At 40.7% G+C, this 19,936-nt stretch overlaps 1 protein-coding gene across 6 annotated transcripts in view; it reads left to right on the top strand.

Annotated features, from left to right (window-relative positions):
- Positions 1-19,936, top strand: part of SLIT2 (slit guidance ligand 2) — a 239,955-nt gene that overhangs the window by 2,481 nt on the left and 217,538 nt on the right. For all 6 annotated transcript variants that reach the window (XM_081207584.1, XM_081207585.1, XM_081207586.1 and 3 more), the window contains exons 2-3: positions 1,956-2,027; positions 3,187-3,258. In XM_081207584.1, coding sequence (XP_081063710.1) covers positions 1,956-2,027; positions 3,187-3,258 — 144 coding nt within the window. The remainder of the gene's footprint in view (positions 1-1,955; positions 2,028-3,186; positions 3,259-19,936) is intronic.

Here is a 19,936-nt window from a genome sequence, read left to right on the forward strand (position 1 = left end):
TGTGTGAGATGGCCCTTTCCATGCTTCCCTCCATATTTATCTTCTCCCCCCTCCCCTTTAAACGGATTGAAATACACCTTTTCTTCTGATCTGCGGAAATGGCTTGTAGAAAACTGCTTGTAGAATACACTTCAGGCCAACTTCAGTGGAGACTTAAAATGGGAAGAGTAATTTGCAAAAGCCCTCTGCCTGAAATTTCACCAGCTCGAAGTGGAGTCACCAAGACAAACTTTACCAGCCCATTTCAATCCTCCTTTGTTTCACTTAGTCTTTTTTCTTTCTTTAAAAAAACAAACCTATTATTTATTTCATTTATGAATCTCTTACCCTGAGGCATCCAGAAGCAATTTACAAAACCTACTCTGACTTTTCAAGAAGGCACTTTAAAAACCAAGACAGAGGATTACCTGCTACTAGGAAATCCTGCTATTAACAAGACTCCTTTGCCCCAAAGGTGGAATTCTTAATTCTTCCCCCAACAAAATATTTATATCGTTTGTACAGGCTCCTGAATAATTTGGGGCTGTAGGCAGAGAGATCCTACTGAAAGGAACATGACACTTGTTTGCCACAGAGTTAGATTCTTGTTACCTGCTTTCTCAAAATAGAATTGCTTTTACTACTTGAAGTTTATTGTTCCAAAGATACAAAAAGTATTGAAGAGGTACCTAGTACCCACTTCGTAGTTTTAAGTAAATCTGCCATATCATTATTAGCTATTATGATCTTTCCTGACTGATCAGTTAGGTTTAAGAGTGTTCTTCAAAACACATCCTGATTGTCTTTGTAGCTATTAATGTAAGCAGCTTTGGGAGAAAAAATGGAGAGTCATTAGCATTTTTGCTTTAAACTCAGAGAAAAATATCAGTGACTCATTAGTCTTAAGGGCAGGTGGGGGAAAATCTGTAGATCACTTGAGATTCCTGCTACTTTTCTTCAGTGGAATGTGCTAAATCTCTTCCCCAAATATAATGCATGTGGACTTAAGGTTAGTTTCCATTATCAAGCTTTTCCTCCATAACTTTACTCTCAAGTAGTGAATCCAAGCAGAAGTCATGGAAATATAGCTGTCCCTTACTTAACTAATCATGACCAAATTGGAATGAATTGAGATTCCGAGCTTTTCCATTATTTGTAAATATGTTGTACCTTTTACGATTACAGGACTAAATGAGATTTAAAAAAATAAATAAATTTAAACCCAGACATAGGGTTAAAAGAGATGAACACTTGGATCACATTGTTTGTAAGTTCACAAATATTTGCTTGGGTAAGCTTGGCTGTGTAAGTTTTAGGAATGCTGAGTTTTTTAGGAATGTTGCAGAGAGGATGATTCCTTCCAGAAAAATCCTGGGCCCCAGGAAAGCTGTCAGATGTTTACTGTCCATTTCCTCCTTGCTTCCTCCACTTCATTTGACTATTTGATGCCAGTGTTCCTGTCTGTTGTGGACTCTGTAATGGTCTTCAGGGGTTGTCTCTGAGTACCTGACTGAAGAAGTGGGCCAATGATTTCTCCCCTGTTCTCTGTAGGTCCAGGAAGTAACATACTAAGCATATCATTAAGTAAACACGTTTTGATTTCATCTGTGTTTCTCTCATTCATCCATTAAAAACAGCGAATGGACTTGTCCAGAGGCAGTGGTAGCAGTCATTAATCATAACTGTTCCTATCGCGAGAAAGTCAAATTTGTGAATGGGACACCACAAATCTCACTATTTCATGATAGGAACAGTCTAAAAACAATATATCCAAATGCTTTTTCAGTAAACTGGAAATTAAAACAAGTGCAAATGAAAGGAGAATTACTTTTACATAAACTTTTCAGGAATTTGCACCAACCTACAGTTAGATACTAATCCTCAAACTCTTTGTTGCAAATTCTTATTGTTTATTTGATTTTAATAAATAGCCACCAGTTCTGGAATGTTTTAATTTTACTACTACTTCTTCATAGGGATCTTAATGGCAATAATATCACAAGGATCACAAAGACTGATTTTGCTGGCCTAAGACACCTTCGAGTTCTGTAAGTTGACTTTTGTTGTATTTTATCCGTTACTATTGTATGCTGCAGATGTGCAGTTCTGTGGAAAATGACTTATTTTATCAACAAGGCTAATTCTTTACTTAACCTCTAAAATAACGACAACCAAACTTACACTGTATGAGAAAAAGCAGTTGGGAGATGACATAAAAATTTGGAAGACTGCCACAGTAGCAATTTTGTATTGTAGCCACTTGTGATTTTATTCTTTTCCTTGACTCTATAAATACAGCAAATTATTGACTTTCTGAAAACGAAATGCTTTTTAGCAAGCTGTAAAGAGAAATATCTGTTTTTTAAAGGCTAACTGAATTAATTTGTTTGAATGCACTTTGAGTTTAGGATTGTCAGAAGTTATTCTAGTTAGCAGTAAAGGGAAATTCAGGAAGGAGAAGCTTTCAATGCAACTTGCTTTTACACCAAATTCTGCGAAAATTGATACAAACTTTTAAATAGTTTTACCATATATAAAGCCTGGTTACTTAATAATTCATAAGTCCTTCTCAGGGCCTGTAGATTAAAAAAAATCACTGTACAGTAATGACCGCTCTTTCAGTGAAGACAAAATCTTCTTTGAGACACGCTATTAACAAAATTGTTTTAAATTAGGGAATAATTGCAAACAATTAGATTGGTTTTGATATTTCATCCTAAAGATGAAAAGTTGCAAACTTTTCCTTTTGTGGAAAAAAAATCACATTTAACTCTTTTTCAGTTGTAAACAACTTGATTTATAATTGTAAAGTGTAGCTTTCATTTCTTTTTTTAAAAAATAAACTTTTATACATCATGTACATGTTTTTAACATTCTGTAATTGAGCAGCAGCTTTGACTTTTTCCTTAAGCAAGGCATATATTTTTATCACCTTTGACCCTTCAAGTTCTTGAGCAGGTTTAAGGTCTCTGAAAAAATGGAGAGGGTATTTTCTCTCTTCCTTGGGGAAAAAAAGTCATAGTGGAGTTTAAGGTGACAAGTCTTAAACACATTAAATTGGATGGGAAGTCTAAGAATAGAGTGAGAATTGTGAAGTTAATAAAGAGGAGCCGATTGCAAGTTTCCCCATTGCTAAAGTGCTGTAATAACAGGTGTTAATCATCGCTTGATTACTAGCTGTTTTAAAACTCATACTCTGCATTTCAGTCAGCTCATGGAAAACAAGATTAGTACAATTGAGAGAGGAGCATTCCAGGACCTGAAAGAACTGGAGAGACTGTAAGTAACTTTTTATTGATTTTAAATACCACAAAGCAAGTTGTTGTAATTTCCCCCCCACTGTCCTCCCTGTTTCTACTTTGAGTTAAACTACTGGGATTTGTTTGCCCTCTTGGAATTCTTATTGGACAGAATCAAATGTAGCCGTAGATTCTTGTAGAATAGAGGGAACAATTCTATGTGGGAAAGAGGGGGAAACTGAAATGTAATTTTCATTTTTTGAAAGACAAGATTCATTTGCAATCTAATGTGAAGAGTTCTAGGGACTTAAACAAATTTTCTGGGGGTAATGAATTACAACCCCTAACTTGGTACAACCTAATGATGATAAAACTTGCTCCTTCACTAAGAATACAATTTAAGCATTTGGTTTCCTGTACGTTGTATACTGTGTTGTGGGAAAGCAAAACACAGGGAGAAAATCAGTTGTAAAATGCTCTAAAATTTAATGCACTGTACAGAAAATTGCGAAGTGTTTGACTGGATCTAAGAATGTAAATAGAAAAATGGGTTGTATTCTACTAAGTACTACTCAGAGTAGACACAGTGAAATGAATGAAATTATTTCCATTTACTTCTATGCTTCAAGTAGGACCAGTATTAAATACCACCCATATCAGCCTGTGTTTATAGTACTGTAATAAAATATTTGGAGACTTGAAAGGCCATCCTGTTGAACGATAAAGGCTAGTTAGTTGCTCTCTCATTCCACCTATGCAGTTTCTTTGAAAGCTGCATTTCTGTTGTGTGTATACTGTATTGCATTTTGACAGCACTCAGTCTGCAGTAATTCAATTTGGGACATGAGTTCATGTATGTTGCATTCTTCTGTACTGTTTAGCTCTTGCATAGGATTGTTCATTGCTTATAGGGAACAAGGCCCTCTCCGAACTACACTGTTTTTATGAACACTCTTTTTAGTTCTCTGGGGCTTTTCTTGTGTTTTTCTTTTTTAAAAAACAACAACAGAATGTAACAACTGCATCTGTCTTTCTCCACCCTTCTTGCCATTCCCTCTGTGTAGCAAGGATGTTTTCAGGACATCACTGGAAAGTCAGACAGTTTAAAATCTTGAAAAACAGCAGACTGACTTTCTGTTTTAACTTGTATGGGAAGAGAGTATCTGTGTCTTGCATGCTTTAACAATATGCCAGTGCAGATTTTCTCGAATGGTGACAGTTCTATACAGTTTTGAAATATGGCATAAATTTATTTTGGAAAAGGAACATTTTTGCTTGTTTTTGGTAGGCCGTGTTTCGCATTGATACCGTAGCTTGCAAAAGCTTTTTATTGATAGTATGGAATCAGAAAAATAGGGAAGGGGCGTGCACTGGTGAAGTGGTTTGTGTTTGAGCATAGCAGCTGAAGTTTGCCCAGGTCTGCTGCTAGTTTAAGTTTTTATAAAAAATACTAGCAATATCCCTTTTAAAAAATCATTGTGTTTCTGTAAATAGAGAGTGATATGCAATTTATGCACACATACTATTGCCAGTTTTTATTTCTGGAAATTAGTTTACAGAAAATTATTTCCTAAGTGTTTGTCCAAGATCAACAATTATTCTTGATGAACTGTTAAGTCCCGGATCACATACTGGTGGAAGGTTCTCGTAAGATATTGGCGTGAACATAACTTGTCAGCACATTATGGCTAATTTCATCCTCAGAATGTTATTGAGGTATGTGGATTGTGGCCTAAATCCCTAACACTTTTATGAAACTGAATTAGCCAACTGAGTTTTTACTCAGAGCAGACCTCTTGGAATTAGCAGACTGAATTTAGTCATGCTCATGAATTTCAATGTGCTTTGAGTATCACTAGCACTCGATATAATCCCATGTATATTTCAAATATGAATACTGTACCTCTGAAGAATACCCCCCCAGCAAAGTTGTACCTGTTAATAAATAAACAGTGATGGCAGACTTAACACCTTTTAAGCACAGCTCTACCCATGTCACATTCAAAGGTTTAATTCAGTGCTTCCCAAACTTGGGTCTCCATCTGTTTTGGACTACAGTTCCCATCATCCCTGACCACTGGTCCTGCTAGGTAGGGATGATGGGAGTTGTAGTCCAAAAATAGCTGGCCACCCAAGTTTGGGAAATACTGATTTAATTGGAAACTACAAAAGAACTCCAAAGGTGGAAGATACCCATCTCTCCACCTGCCTCAGTTGTTTTCTAGCTGGGTTCCAATACTACAAGCGAGCCCATCAAGGATAAAGCAGTAGGGTTTCAGCACACAAACCTCTTGTGCACTTAATTTCACCCTTTCCTTTTCCTCTTTTACATGTGATTGTATATAGCTCGATGCTTAGGGGTTACCTTGCATTTTGGTTAATTAGCTGAAACAAGTAATTGTATATTTTTTTGAAAACCACTGCTTTTTTGTGGAAACAAATAACAGTCATGTGGTTAAAATATATTGGAACTTGTTCAAAAATCAGAATTCGTCTTCTAAGTTGTTTAAGGTTTTCGTTTCCACCCACATTATGGTAATAGTGTCACAGTTTTCTGCTCTGTTCAAGGCTCAAATCACATGTTTTGGAGTAGAAGGAATTTGGAGCCAGAATCCTTTGAAATCATCTCAGCTGCTGGGCTATGAGCAAGTGTTTAATATCTGTGAGGAAAATATGAAAATTCATTTTGTTGACAATTACCACATCCACCTGAGAGATAGATGTTGTTGTCTTGAGCCAATTCATCCCTTTGAGATTTTGGAATTCAAACGTATTTCCCAGGAAATTCACTGATAACTCTCTTCAAATATTTCCTTTATGTACATGGCGCAGCAGGGACTTGGTTAACATGCATGATATTTAAATATCAAACAAACTACATTGCTGTGGCAGTCTTTTTGATGTATTAAGTGGTTACCATATAGTGAATGCAAAACCCATCAAAGCTGCTGGCTGGGTCGTGTTCTGTGATTTTGATTGCTATTTAACCACCATACAGTTTCTAGATTAATCCTTGCTTTCTGTTGTGACACACAGTCTGGCAGACTGATACCGTAGTTTTCATAGCTCTGCAATTTCATCGATGTAACACGTGTCTGTGCTTGTCCCAAGGGCAGCGAACTTCCTGCCTATGGGCTGACCTCAACCTGCTAGGGTGTCCAGTTTGGTTCATGAGGTCATTTCCACCAAACCATTCTCATCTGATCACTGTTGGCATCATAGGGGGCAGTAGCAGGGTGGGAGAGAAGAGTCTTCTGCTATGCTTCCCTCTGCCACCACTTGCATGAGAAGCTGCTTTTGATAAGTGTTTTAAGGCAACTTCCACACCTGTGTTACAACTGGAATGGGCTGTGGGTGCTGTCTTAAAGCCCTTTCAAGTCTCCCCTACTTCCAAGCTTCCAAGATTTGGAAACGGAAAGAAAGGAGCAGGAGACTTGGAAAGTTGTGATTGACAGGTGAGTCGCCCCACCCAGATGTCAAATTTGGCCCATGAGGCTGATCCAGATAAGGATCTGCTGATAAAGATCTGGCCCGTGGAGCCAAAATGGCTCCCCCCCCCCCGGTTCACCCTTACCCCATGTTTGCATTAAGCAAAGAATATCCCTAGGGACAAACCCACCTTTGAAAAACCCATAATATCTCTAGCAACTCTGCTCTTCCTCACCAGTCATTGAGGTGATTGTTGATAACGTAGGAGGAACAGAAGACACCAAGCGACATTATAGGAATGTCATGTTAGATCGCATTCTACACCCTCTCCTGGTATACAGTATACAAGCTCAGAAAGAGTCCACAATGCCATCCAGGGGGTAGGAGGACAGCAACTGACAGCTGCAGGGCTACCCTAAGGCAGGAGTTCAAATTCCCCAGAAGTCCAAATGCCGTAGCCAGAAAATAACCCTTTGACAGGGAAGGGCCTGGAGAAGGGGGGCTGGGGAGAGAGCCGCTCCTGTCGCAACAGCTATCTATCTACATACAGTGGTGCCCCGCAAGACGAATGCCTCGCAAGATGGAAAACTCGCTAGACGAAAGGGTTTTCCGTTTTTTGAGCTGCTTCGCAAGACGAATTTCCCTATGGGCTCGCTTCGCAAGACGAAAAACGAAAACGTCTTGCAAGTTTGTTTCCTTTTTCTTAACACCGTTAATACAGTTGCGACTTGACTTCGAGGAGCAACTCATAGAATGCGGTGTGGTAGCCTTTTTTGAGGTTTTTGAAGACTCTGGTGATTTTTGAAGCTTTTCCAAAACTTCTTTTAAACTTTTAAAACTTTTTTTGGGGGGTTTGGATTTTGGGTTGGGGTGTTTGGAATTCAAGGACTTGGTGTTGGGGAGGGGTTTGCAAGAATCTGGAAGCTTGTGTGTGTTTTTTCTGCATTTTTATGATTTTCTGTGACCATTGGGCCACTCTGCTGTTTTTTAAAAAAATTCTGGATTTGAATTTCTGTGTGGTGGGTGGCTGGGGGAACAGTTGAGGAGGGGGTTCTTCAGCAAGAATCAAAGAGTGGAAGAGGAACCTTCTTCGAGTTGTCCCCCAGAGTCTTAGAAAATGTACTGTACACTTTGTTGATTTTTAAATGTTTTTCTGTCATGCTTAGAAACTTAATTTATTGTTCCTTCAATTTTTGAAATGCTCTTTACAGTATGTGTGATTTTAAAGAGCACTTAAACTCTTGTTGTACCAAATTTGGCTTTGTTTGGCCTTTTTTGACCATAGGAACACATTAATTGAATTTCAATGCATTCCTATGGGATTTCGTGCTTCGCAAGACGAAAAATTCGCTAGACGAAAAAACTCGCGGAACGAATTAATTTCATCTTGCGAGGCACCACTGTAGTCAAAAGGGTAAAAGGCCTGCATTTGGTACTAATTTGTAACCACACCCCGCCCCTCGAGATAAGGGTTGGTACTTAAGAGTCCAAATGGAAATCATTTTGAATACAGAAAACAGTAGTGCCTGGGTGAGCAAAACAGTGTTTTTTTTACAGCACGCTACAAGAACAAGTCTATTAGATTCCATTTAGTCATCCCAAATCAAATTCTCAGTAAAAACAATTCCACATATAAAAATCCAACATAAAGAAATAAAGCGGGTGGCGCTGTGGTCTAAATCAGTGAGCCTCTTGGGTTTGCCGATCATAAGGTCGGCAGTTCGAACCCCCACAACAAAGTGAGCTCCCGTTGCTCTATCCCAGCTCCTGCCAACTTAGCAGTTCGAAAGCATACCAGTGCAAGTAGATAAATAAGTACTGCTGTGGTGGGAAGGTAAACAGTGTTTATGTGTGCTCTGGTTTCCTTCACGGTGTCCAGTTGCACCAGAAGTGGTTTAGTCATGCTGGCCACATGACCCAGAAAGCTTTCTGTGAACAAACACTGGCTTCCTCAGCCTGAAAGCGAGGACTCAACCATCCAGGGGTCCTTTATCTTTACCTATACCTATAACAAAGTGGAGCAACCTTTTTAGTCAAAATAAAAAAATTCCTTCCAGTAGCACCTTAAAGACCAACTAAGTTAGTTCTTGGTATGAGCTTTCGTGTGCATGCACACTTCTTCAGATACACCCTGATCTGAAGAAGTGTGCATGCACACGAAAGCTCATACCAAGAACTAACTTAGTTGGTCTTTAAGGTGCTACTGGAAGGAATTTTTTTATTTTGACTATGGCAGACCAACACGGCTACCTATCTACTACTGGAACCTTTTTAGTGTTATGGAGGGCAGCACTGTGAGTTGGTTGATAGCTCAGTGGCAAAGCATTGCAGTAGGACTAGAGATGTGGGTTCCGTTCTCATCCAAAAGATAGAAATGTGGCTTTCGCAAGGCAAAATTGATTTGTATTTTGTAAGTGACAACTTCAGATTGAGAAGGGGAGAGTAAAAGACTTCTGCCCCAGTGAGCAACAATTTAATTGCACAGCCACAGAACAATCCATACACAGGACCTAACTTGTCACATTTCTTCTTCCATTTCTCCTCAGTCCCACGTGTAAGATCTTGGGCTTCCAGTGATTTGCATCAGTACTGATTGGGAAATTTGTGGAGCATGAGTGCAGTGTTACAGCACTGGTTTGGCATACAAAAGATCCAGGTTAAATTCCAACCTCAAGTTCCCACAAGAAAGAAGAACCCCCCCTCCCTAAATTGCCAACAGCTAACAAGCAAGAGTAACTGACACATGGACTAATACATCTCTCAGGTGGTTGTAGGGCTTGTTCACACCCAGGTTGCCTTTCATATTGTCCAGCCCAATTCATCTTGTCCAGTCATGCCATCCTATGTTAATTTATATGAATGCCAATATCTGCTAGATATTTGCTAGCATGCCTTACCTATTGACCAAGGCTCCCCCCCCGCCCCCCCCCCCGCCAATGGCAGCTGCTGGACTCATCCCTACTGTAATTGGGACAACAAGCTATTTGGCCTCTCCCAGTCCCCTTGGAGGTGGACTAGAAGCAGGGACGAGCAGAAGACACAACCCCTTGCTTCTGCGTATTTGAAGTCTGCCTGGTTGCTGTGGAGAGCAGAGAGACAGGGGGATAGTGATAAACGGTGGGTAGCAGCTGCATACATAACCTGTGACTGAGTGTTCATTAACTCTGTAATTTGAGAGAAGGCACAATGGCTATAGATGCTCTTTCAAGTCTGCATGCCTCATTCAGGCTCCCTGCTCTTTATGTGGGACTGTGTATAGTTGGGGGCGCCTGATGTGTGTGTTTGGGGTGTCCTCTGTTGGGGGCGGTGGCAGTGTCATTGAGATAGTGCTTTTCCATCCACCGCAGGGAATTGCACCAGAACTGCTTTTAGTTACAGTGGTGCCCCGCAAGACGAATGCCTCGCAAGACGAAAAACTCGCTAGACGAAAGGGTTTTCCGTTTTTGCGTTGCTTCGCTAGACGAATTTCCCTATGGGCTTGCTTCGCAAGACGAAAACGTCTTGCGCTTTTCTTTAAAAGCCGCTTGAAGAGGCGCAGTTGCGACGGACCGTGCTTCGCAAGATGAAAAACATCGCAAGACGAAAAGACTCGCGGAACGAATTCTTTTCGTCTTGCGAGGCACCACTGTACTGATTTTGCTGCCCCTCCTCTGATCCCGAATGGAAGAATATGTCACATGTAGTTGCCATCACTAGCTGTATGTAGAGTGTAGGCTTTTTGTGTTAATAAAGTTGTCTGTGCTCCTTGTCGCCTTTCCCAGTATATGGGAGAACTCAGCAGGGTTTGGGGGTGGGATGGGGGTGTCCAGTGCGACTTCAACCTGCATGCTTACCCTGTTCCTCATTTATGCTGTTGCTGTTGTGTGTCTCGGTGTGGTGGTGATGTTTAGGTTAGTACATATAATGTCACCATATTGCATTAGAGAGGCAGACATCGATGTTCTGTGGCTGCGGATGACTACTCTGCACATCTTAATGCTTTTTGATGTCTGATGTTTTTAGAGGTTTCCCCTCTTCCTCCCAGGTGGCTCCCAACTCTTCTTACCTGTGAGGGTGCCTTGTTCTTGTAGGCCCAGTTGCAGCAGTTGGAGTGTTGAGTGTTAGGATTCAATTCCCGTGCTGCAGTCATGGGATTGTTTATATCACATGATGGTGTATGTTTTCATTCCACATAGTGGGAAGTGACGGAGACAGGATGTTTGTATTACTGTGTTTCCGTGATGTAGGACGTTTGTTCCTTTGTCTCTTTCTCTTTGCTGTTTGATGCTGACGAGGAAGGAGCTGAGTTAGAATGCTCCGAGCGTATTATATGTAAATAAAGTAGTTTAGCCAAAATGCTGTGCTACTGAGTCTGTTACGCTGACTGCCAATACTCTGCTGATCCTGAAGTGTGCTGATGCCTGCAAGGCATCAGTTGCTGTGATGTTTGTGCTGGAGAAAGACTTGGAGTCTCCTGACCAACCAGGAGGGAGAGAACATGCCAGTTGGGCATGTGTCTCTGCAGGATTCCTACTCGTGTGTAGGACCTCCTGACATTGAGATGGGAGTGACGTTCCCTTGCCTGGATATAAGGGTGTTGTATTCCAATTGACTATGGAGTTAATAGGAGTCCTGTTCTCTGATGTTGTCCTCCATTATTGCACTTCAGTGCTGCTTTATACTGGCAGTGTCTTGCCATTGTGAGGATTGTGCTGGTGGAAGGAACTGATGGAATACATTTTTTTTTAATGCCACAACCAGATTAACTATACAAGACATATCATTTTGCTTCACTGACAGGGGATTTAGTAGCAGTTTCATCACAATCAGCAGGTGTTGAGATGAGGCAATGATCACACTCTTGGTCATTTTTAATACAGTTCACAAATCGACAGCAGAGGATCCTTTATCTCTCGCAAGTAAATGAAACGGGGGTGTAAATAATACAAGTGGCATGTTCAGTCATTAAATCAGACTGTGCTTTTGGAAGGGGCGCATGTAAATTGCAATGACCTCTGATAACATGTCAGGCACTTGGCTTACTGTTATATATGCTGAGATAAAGCCATTGAGAGCAAACTTTGTTTTAATCTGTGTAATCTCACTTTGCATTCTGTGGTCATTCCTATCAGAGGTGCTTGGAGACAAAGCCTGCTGCAATATTAGACCCTGTTCACACAAAGAGCTGCTGTGGAAAACAGGTAGAGACTTAAGTTTGATGTACATGCAGCAGCCCATGGCTGCATCCTTTAGTCCATTATATTGTAAAATATTGCAGCATAAAGCTGCACAAGAAGTTCACATAAAAATACAAATCTCATTCCTAAATACTTACATTAGCAAGTAATTTCGTTGTCCCCAAAGGGGGCAATGACAATAAAGATATTATTATTATTAGCTTGACTTTCAGCATGGCTCCTGTTCCTTCAGAGTCCATGGGAACAGGTCTAAAACTAGGGGTCACCAGTTGGACCTTTGGGCGACAATTTAACTTGGTGAATCCTCTGAAGTCCATATACCGCTCATGTGTGCATATATGTATTTGCCTTGATGTTGCATATACAGGCAGTGCTATTTTTCTAGAAAAAGAGGTGCTGGATCCTTGTGGAATTCACAAAAATAATATAATAGAAGCCCAACTTCTGTCTCCCAATAAAATTGGCAGGAAAAAAATAAAGGCAAAGACTGCATTAAAAAAGACCCGACTCAGATGAATCAACTTGTTGACTTGGTTAGAGGTAGCAAAAAACTTTTTGGAACTAAAAAGTTATTGGGAGAGTGATTAGAGAGTGTCCTCAACACTAGGAAGTGCTGTCATGCAATGGCTTTGGTGGCATTCAGATGCCATGTTTGCCAGTCCTAAACATTTCTTCATCCCTCTCTGTGTGCTTGCTCCCTCTTAAAGGTAAAGGGACCCCTGACCATTAGGTCCAGTCATGACTGACTCTGGGGTTGCAGTGCTCATCTCGCTTTATTGGCCGAAGGAGCCGGTGTACAGCTTCCGGGTCATGTGGCCAGCATGACTAAGCCGCTTCTGGCGAACCAGAGCAGTGCACGGAAACACCGTTTACCTTCCCGCCGGAGCGGTACCTATTTATCTACTTTCACTTTGACGTGCTTTCGAACTGCTAGGTTGGCAGGAGCAGGGACCGAACAACGGGAGCTCACCCCGTTGTGGGGATTCAAACCACCAACCTTCTGATCAGCAAGTCTTAGGCTCTGTGGTTTCACCCACAGCGCCACCCGCATCCCTGTTCTCTCTTACTTCCCTCCTTTTAACCCAGCCTTATAAAACATTTCTTGGTTTGTCAGATCATGATCCTGGTTTGGGAATACTTCTTGAATGGTATGTGGCAAAGTAGTTTGGCAAATCTAATTTTGACACAATGTTGTCAATGACTCAGGGATGATGGGAATTGGAGCGCAGCAATATCTGGAGAGCCCTAGATTCTCTACACTTGCTGGGGTGCAGGATTTTGCTCCTACAAAACCTACATTTACTTTTGCAGATGCACCTGCTCAATTCTTTTATCTGTTCAAAAACCACCCGTAAAGTTTTTTTATTTCTTGTAATAAATTTGCAAGAGATTGCAAACCTGTTTCCTGTTTAGTATCCTCCCTTGTCTAAATGGCTTCACTGCACAGAGTTGGGTTTCCAACCCTTAGGCTAGGCACTGGATCAGTTTGCTGTTGTGCAACATGTGCTTGTTCCATTTTCAAGTATAACTGCAAGGACGTAGGTTGGCACTAGGAGGCAGCTGTTGCTGGTGTAATTCAGCAAGGTCAAATATTGAGCCGCTATAACTCTGTCATGTGTCCAGTTTGACGCTTCCAGCTCTGGTTTCTTGGAAGAAAAGATTTAACACAAATTTTGCCTGCAATATATTTTGACTTCCCAGCCGTACTGTTTGAATTCTTGTGTGCGCTATTACATTAAAAGACCGGAAAACCCAGTTTCCCTACAACGCTCTGTTCTACCCAGTCCATAAGCACAGGGGTTTTTCCCCTAACAAAATCCACATTAAACAAAACATTAGTCTTTCAGAGCACAGTCTAACAGAATATTAAAGTGCTGCTTGATTAGGTACCCAAAGAAACAGCAGTTTTACCAGCTATGGTATAACTTTGACAATATAAACATTTAATTATGGCAAAGCTGTTCAGTTCTATGTTTTTGAATATTCTCAGAATTCTAGTTAACATACTCTTGTTAGTATATTTGTTAACATACTCTTGTTAGTATTTAGTATTTAAAGAATCATGCCCCAGTGGCTCACTACAAGCAGTTGTTTGTATGAATTTGTTTCCATGTTGGTGGGAAAAGAAAGAGAAGCAAAAGGTGTAAGATTCGTTTGTTGTGTACTTTTAATGAGCATTAGAGTACCACAACCAAAGTGAGATGGAAATCTGAGTCTGGCTGCAGCCAGCATCAATTGATATTCTTTAATGATGATAAAAGAGATTATTTCCACTTCTTTTCAGCCGTCTCATCTTCCACACGCTCCTCTATATGTGGGCATTGTATAGAATGCTGATTCAGGTCACTGCACCAGGGAAATTAATGTAGTGAATTTTCTTAGTAACGGTCATGACCCTACCAGTGGTAACTAGTATTACATTTCATACCATAAAAATGGGCACTGACTAAAGATTGATTAAAACAGACCTTTAGTCTAACTTTCATTAGGAATTGATGTGCAATGCCCATTTTTGCAGACTGTACCCATAGATATTTGGATTAGATGTCTGTGAAAAATATATATCACAAATGGCCTTTCAAAAGAGCAGTCGTACTCAGTTACAGTTCTGTAACTGAAAATATTAATGTCTGACTGCAATCTGCCACCCACTTATTACCGTATTGTTGACCTTTGTCTGAGGAAGCTAATTGGGGAGCTTGGGCAGATAAGCAGAAACTTTTCAGAGTGCAAGCAAGCTCTCTCAAGTCCTGCAAAATCCGAAGTGGTTACCAGCCTGTTTTGGCAAATGTGTCGCATAGAGTGCACATGTGCCCTACTTTACAGAGGACAGTTTTCTGTTTGAAAGCATCATCCATTGTGAGAGCTGTCTGGTTGAAGATAAGGAACTATTAGAAGGGAGAGCAAATGTCCTGTAGCTGCCCATCAACACTTAGAACTTGGACTAAGTGCAACATAGCAGTCACCTGGTCACAGTCTTATCCTTTACAATGTGATAATTACTATAATTTAAACAGAAATACAGTTATTTCTAAATCTGCACCTATACCTAAAAATTAGCAGTGTAGCACCTATATGTTTTATGACAACTAGTGTTGTGTTTTGGAGTGATGCTTTTTAGCGATACTTCAGTGACCATCCTGGATGCGGGTGGCACTGTGGTCTAAACCACTGAGCCTCTTGGGCTTGCCAATCAGAAGGTCTGTGGTTCGAATCCCTGTGACTGGGTGAGCTCCTGTTCCTCGGTCCCAGCTCCTCCCAACCTAGCAGTTCGAAAGCACGCCAAAAAGTGCAAGTAGAGAAATAGGTACCACTCTGGCAGGAAGGTAAACGGCGTTCTGTGCGCTGCTCTGGTTTTGGTGTTCCGTTGCGCCAGAAGTGGCTTAGTCATGCTGGCCACATGACCCGGAAAAACTGTCTGCGGACAAATGCCAGCTCCCTTGGCCTGTAAAGTGAGATGAGCTCCACAACACTAGAGTCGTTTGTGACTGGACTTAACTGTCAGGGGTCTTTTACCTTTACCTTTTTTAACTGACCATCCTAGCATTGTAAAGTCCAAAGTGGGGGAAAGTGTCAGTCTAATGTGCATGTATGTACACCTGCTCATAAGTTTGCATTTGGCTAAGTGAGCTTGGCAGCATGGCAGTAAACCAAGGAAGCAGCAGGCAGAAGAGTAGACCTCAGGTTGATGTGAGTGGTAGATTGGCAAACATTGGCACAGAAAAGGGGAGTGAATGAAAATGCTTCCTCTGACTTTTCCCTGTCCCTTGATAAAGAGTGGTGGATAAAGGGATAGGGAAGAGATGGAGGAAACATTTTCATTTGGTCCCCTTTCCTGTGCCAGCATTTGGTGTTTATAAAGACACTCCCAGGGGGATGTGTGGGGACAACCCAAAGCAAATTTCAATATTTGTAGCATTGGTTATATTGTTCCAATGGCAGTCATTCGAACTTACAAAAACAAAACCTTACACATGAGATACTCAAGGGAAAAGTAGAGATTTTTGAAAGCCTCTCCGGCTGTTGGTTTCAATGGAGGAACAGTGCTGAAGCAGAGAGATTGGGTGGGATCCCATTGAACAATTATCTGCACAGGACCTTCTTATTACCAAACTGCTTTCTCCCCATGAAGTACCCTTTCCCCTTTTTCGATTCTGTACAAAAAGGTGGGTCAGCAGGACCATCAGTGGCATCATATCCTTTCTCCTTCCTCCAGCTGTTCCTCACTGAAACTTGCCATTTTAGAGGCTATTTGCTGGTTTGTGCTTGTGTTTCATTGTTATTGTTGTTTAAATATATATATATATACACACAGCTATAATGTAGCTATAATGGAGAAGACTACACAAGGCCTAGAACCTCCAGGCACTCTCTATATTAAACTGGCATTATTTTATTACACATACAGTGGAACAGTTGTTTTCACAACAACCCTCCGTACAAGCCTGGAAAATATGGAATTATAATTGATAAAATTCTTTACTTTCACCTTGTTATTTTAGCCCTTGTGCAACTGCACATATTCCTTGTGCCTATTTTGTAGTTTGTTTCTCTGTTTTAACTTTCACCTGCTGTTGTAATTGTTCTCTCTGTTTTATAAACTTTATAAAGGGGGGGGACCTTTAGATCCACATAGAGACTACACACGTGTAAAGTGTAGACTGGCTCCTAGACAGCTATTAGAAATGTTATCTAGAGTGTTGGTGCAATACGGCTTAGATGCCACTGCCTCATGAATATTTTACTTGTGTCTACATACCCAGAGGGGTGTATCCAGCATCAGTAGTTGGCTTAAGCAAGTGTCATTATCCCAGAATGGCCACCTTCTCATCATGACCTGCTATTGCTAATACGAGAGAGCTGCCATCACTGCCACCTGCCTTCAGCAAAAGCTATACGGCTTGATCTTGGTGGCTTTATCCTGGTGGTTACCATCTGCTTGGCACTGCATTGGCCCTCCTCCTCTGCCATGTCTGTTGCAAATGGTGTTCCTTGCCACTGCTGCTTGCCTTTGTGATTGGTGTTGGCTAGGAGTAGCAGCTGCCTAGGACCCACGTACCTACGGGACCGCCTCTCCTGGTATGCCCCGCGGAGGGCCTTAAGGTCCACAAATAACAACACTTTGGAAGTCCCGAGCCTCAAGGAGGTTAGACTGGTCTCAACTAGGGCCAGGGCCTTTTCAGCACTGGCGCCAACGTGGTGGAACGCTCTGTCACAAGAAACTAGGGCCCTGCAGGACTTGACATCTTTCCGCAGGGCCTGCAAGACAGAGCTGTTCCACCTGGCCTTTGGTTTGGACTCAGTCAGACCCTTATGTTTCTCTCCCCTTATGGTCTTGATTTATCGGCTATTTTAAAATGAAGCTGCATTTTAAATTGCATTTAACCTGTATTTTAAATTGTGCCCCCCCCTCTTTTCCCCCTGTTATGTTTTTACTGTGATTTTATTGGTGTTAGCCTCCCTGAGACTGGCTTTGGCTGGGGAGGGTGGGGTATAAATTATTATTATTATTATTATTATTATTATTATTATTATTATTATTATTATTATTATTTTATTTATTTATTTTGCTGCTGCTGCTGCTCCTGGCCACCCTCTTATACTCTCTCCCACCTGGACAAGTATATGGTGGTGGCCCACAGCTTCACATGTCACTGCCTACCCTATTCATTTATGTGTCAAATGTGGAATAGAGACTGCTGCCACTTGTGGAGACAGCATCTTCTGTGGAAGGTGGATGGAGTTAGTGGGTGGAAACTGGAGGCAACAAGGTTGTCGGAATGTCTCTGTAGCAATTTCATGTGTGGGATTTCAGGGCTGCGTGTGAACTTTCAGGGTTTTGTGTGTGCATCAGGTAGAAACGTGGAGCTAGGAGAAGTCTGGATCTAACTGAAGTTGCTTTTAAGCTGAGTATGGGAGAACCCAAAAAGAATCTTGCACTTGCTATAATGAACATGCTCTCTGTTATCATTGTAAGAAGTAAGGAATATGATTGCTTTTAATAATAGTTGTAGCAAATTATTTGTAAAGGACTATTTGTAGTCATTTTAGCAAATGAGTAGTATTTGCAGAAAATGTTTACCATTTTTTGTTTGCTATGAATTGCTGTTTGGCACCAAGTCCTAAAATACGATGGGACTGCATTTTGCTGTACTCTTCCCACATGGATGTAGTATTGATCTGCAGGTCCCTTGCTGTGCTACCAAAGCCTGAGTATTCAGGAGAACTCTGAAAATGCTTGGCCTCATTTTTGACAGCTGGGGTCAATATCTTAGGGCAGGTTGTTCTGACATATATTTTTTTTTCTGGATATGTGTGTTCATTTGATAACTTCCCTCAAGCAATTTGGAGGGGGCAGGTTTAATACAAAAATGAATAAACATCAATGGCAATCACCCACTGCTACTTACTGCTTTCACTGCACTGCTTTTATACTGACAAATACTGATTTGCCCCAAGCACTTTACAGAGTAAGAGCAGTGTTCTGAGTTACAAGCAGAACTCTCTTTCAATATCTGCGTTCTGTAACTCTGCAGTGAAACAGAGGAACTGTAAATATTTGCAAAGCTATGCACATTCTAAAATTCCATCTTTTAAAAGAGGCATGGATGTATGTTGTTTATAGGTACAGATCCTCTTGATGTCTAGGAATATATAAACTTAAGGGTTAATGCTGCCCAGCTTTCTCTCTGAAGGTAGATAATGAGCAAAAGCAGAGAATATGCTTTTGAGAGCAGGCCTGGAGGGGGAAAGCAGTTGCTCCTTGTTAATCAGTGTTGAGGCAAACTATCCTTACTAACATACATGGTTTTAGGTACACAGTGCACACTATCCCTTAACAAGGATGGTGGCACCTTAGTGTTTATCAGTTAATAAAAGACTGTGTGAATTGTCTCCTGATAATTATAGGGTTTTGTACTCCCACACCTGTGCTTGCTTGTTTTTCCTAAATATTAAGTAATTGGTCTATGTTTGGATTTATCAGTATCTAAATACCACACCAAAGGTTCCATTTTGCTGCAAATTACAGAAGCTACAGAAAGGTGGTTAAGGGACTGAAATAAATTCAAGTGTAACTTACTCTTAGCCAGGTGTAGTGTTGCTGTTTATAAATTAGAAGGAATAATTTTGTCACCAACAAAAAATAGTGTATTACTGACAATTGCATGCACTTGCATGTTAGGTTTTGTGGCGGTTTAAACAGTGGCTAAAAGTTATCAAAGTTCTCTGAGTGTCGATGTGTCAACGTACCAGGACTTTTCTTGTGATCATGTTTCTATGCCACATAAGCTTTGCCTTTCATTATATACTGTTTACATTTTAAAAATTCATCATAAAGTACTTGCTATCTCTAAATTCTCAGAAATAGTTGGCAAATCATGCAGAACGTCACAGCATTAAAACTAGGCTGTCCAGAAAAATTCATATGGTTTCAGACTGACACCTGCAACCTACCTGCCATAGGATCTTAGTATAAAACGACAGCATTTCATTTCGTTTCTTTTTTAGTAGGCATGTTTCTAGCAAATGGAATTCTGAGAAGGAAAGGAACTACTGTAACTTTTTGTCCACTCTTGGGTAAGAGTGTGTAAGCTGTGTAACTGAAGAGCTTGTGTACTTTTTTCTAACTGTAGTAGTTTCTAGCACTATACTTAATTAATCTGAGTCTAGTTCTCATGGGACTGTCTTTAACAGGTCTAGAAGTCAAATTGCAGTGAGAAGTCCTGTTTGCTCTTTGCAGACCTTTTTAGAAATTCCAAGACAGGAAGGCTGTTTATTTTTCCCACATCTGTTTTGTGCTCATTCTTTGAGACACTGTTTGCTGGATGATCTTTTCTTTTAACCACTTAAATTAGTTGCAGTGTTGCAAAATGTCAAAATAAGCATTAGTGGGTACCTTTTGTAAAGAATCAAGTTTTTCTTGAATTGTTCTTTACAGAATTTAAAGTTGCCTTAGCTTTCCCATTTACTCAGTTCTGTTGCAGACCGTCACTGAATCAATAACTTTTACATTCCTTATGGGAACTATTTATACACACAAGGTTGGTCTTAACTGAAAATTCAGTTCTGAAATGGAAAATGTAGTACATTAACATTTATGAAGTGGTTAGT

This window comes from Podarcis bocagei, assembly GCF_964188305.1.
Source record: "Podarcis bocagei genome assembly, chromosome: 9".
NCBI lineage: Eukaryota > Metazoa > Chordata > Lepidosauria > Squamata > Lacertidae > Podarcis > Podarcis bocagei.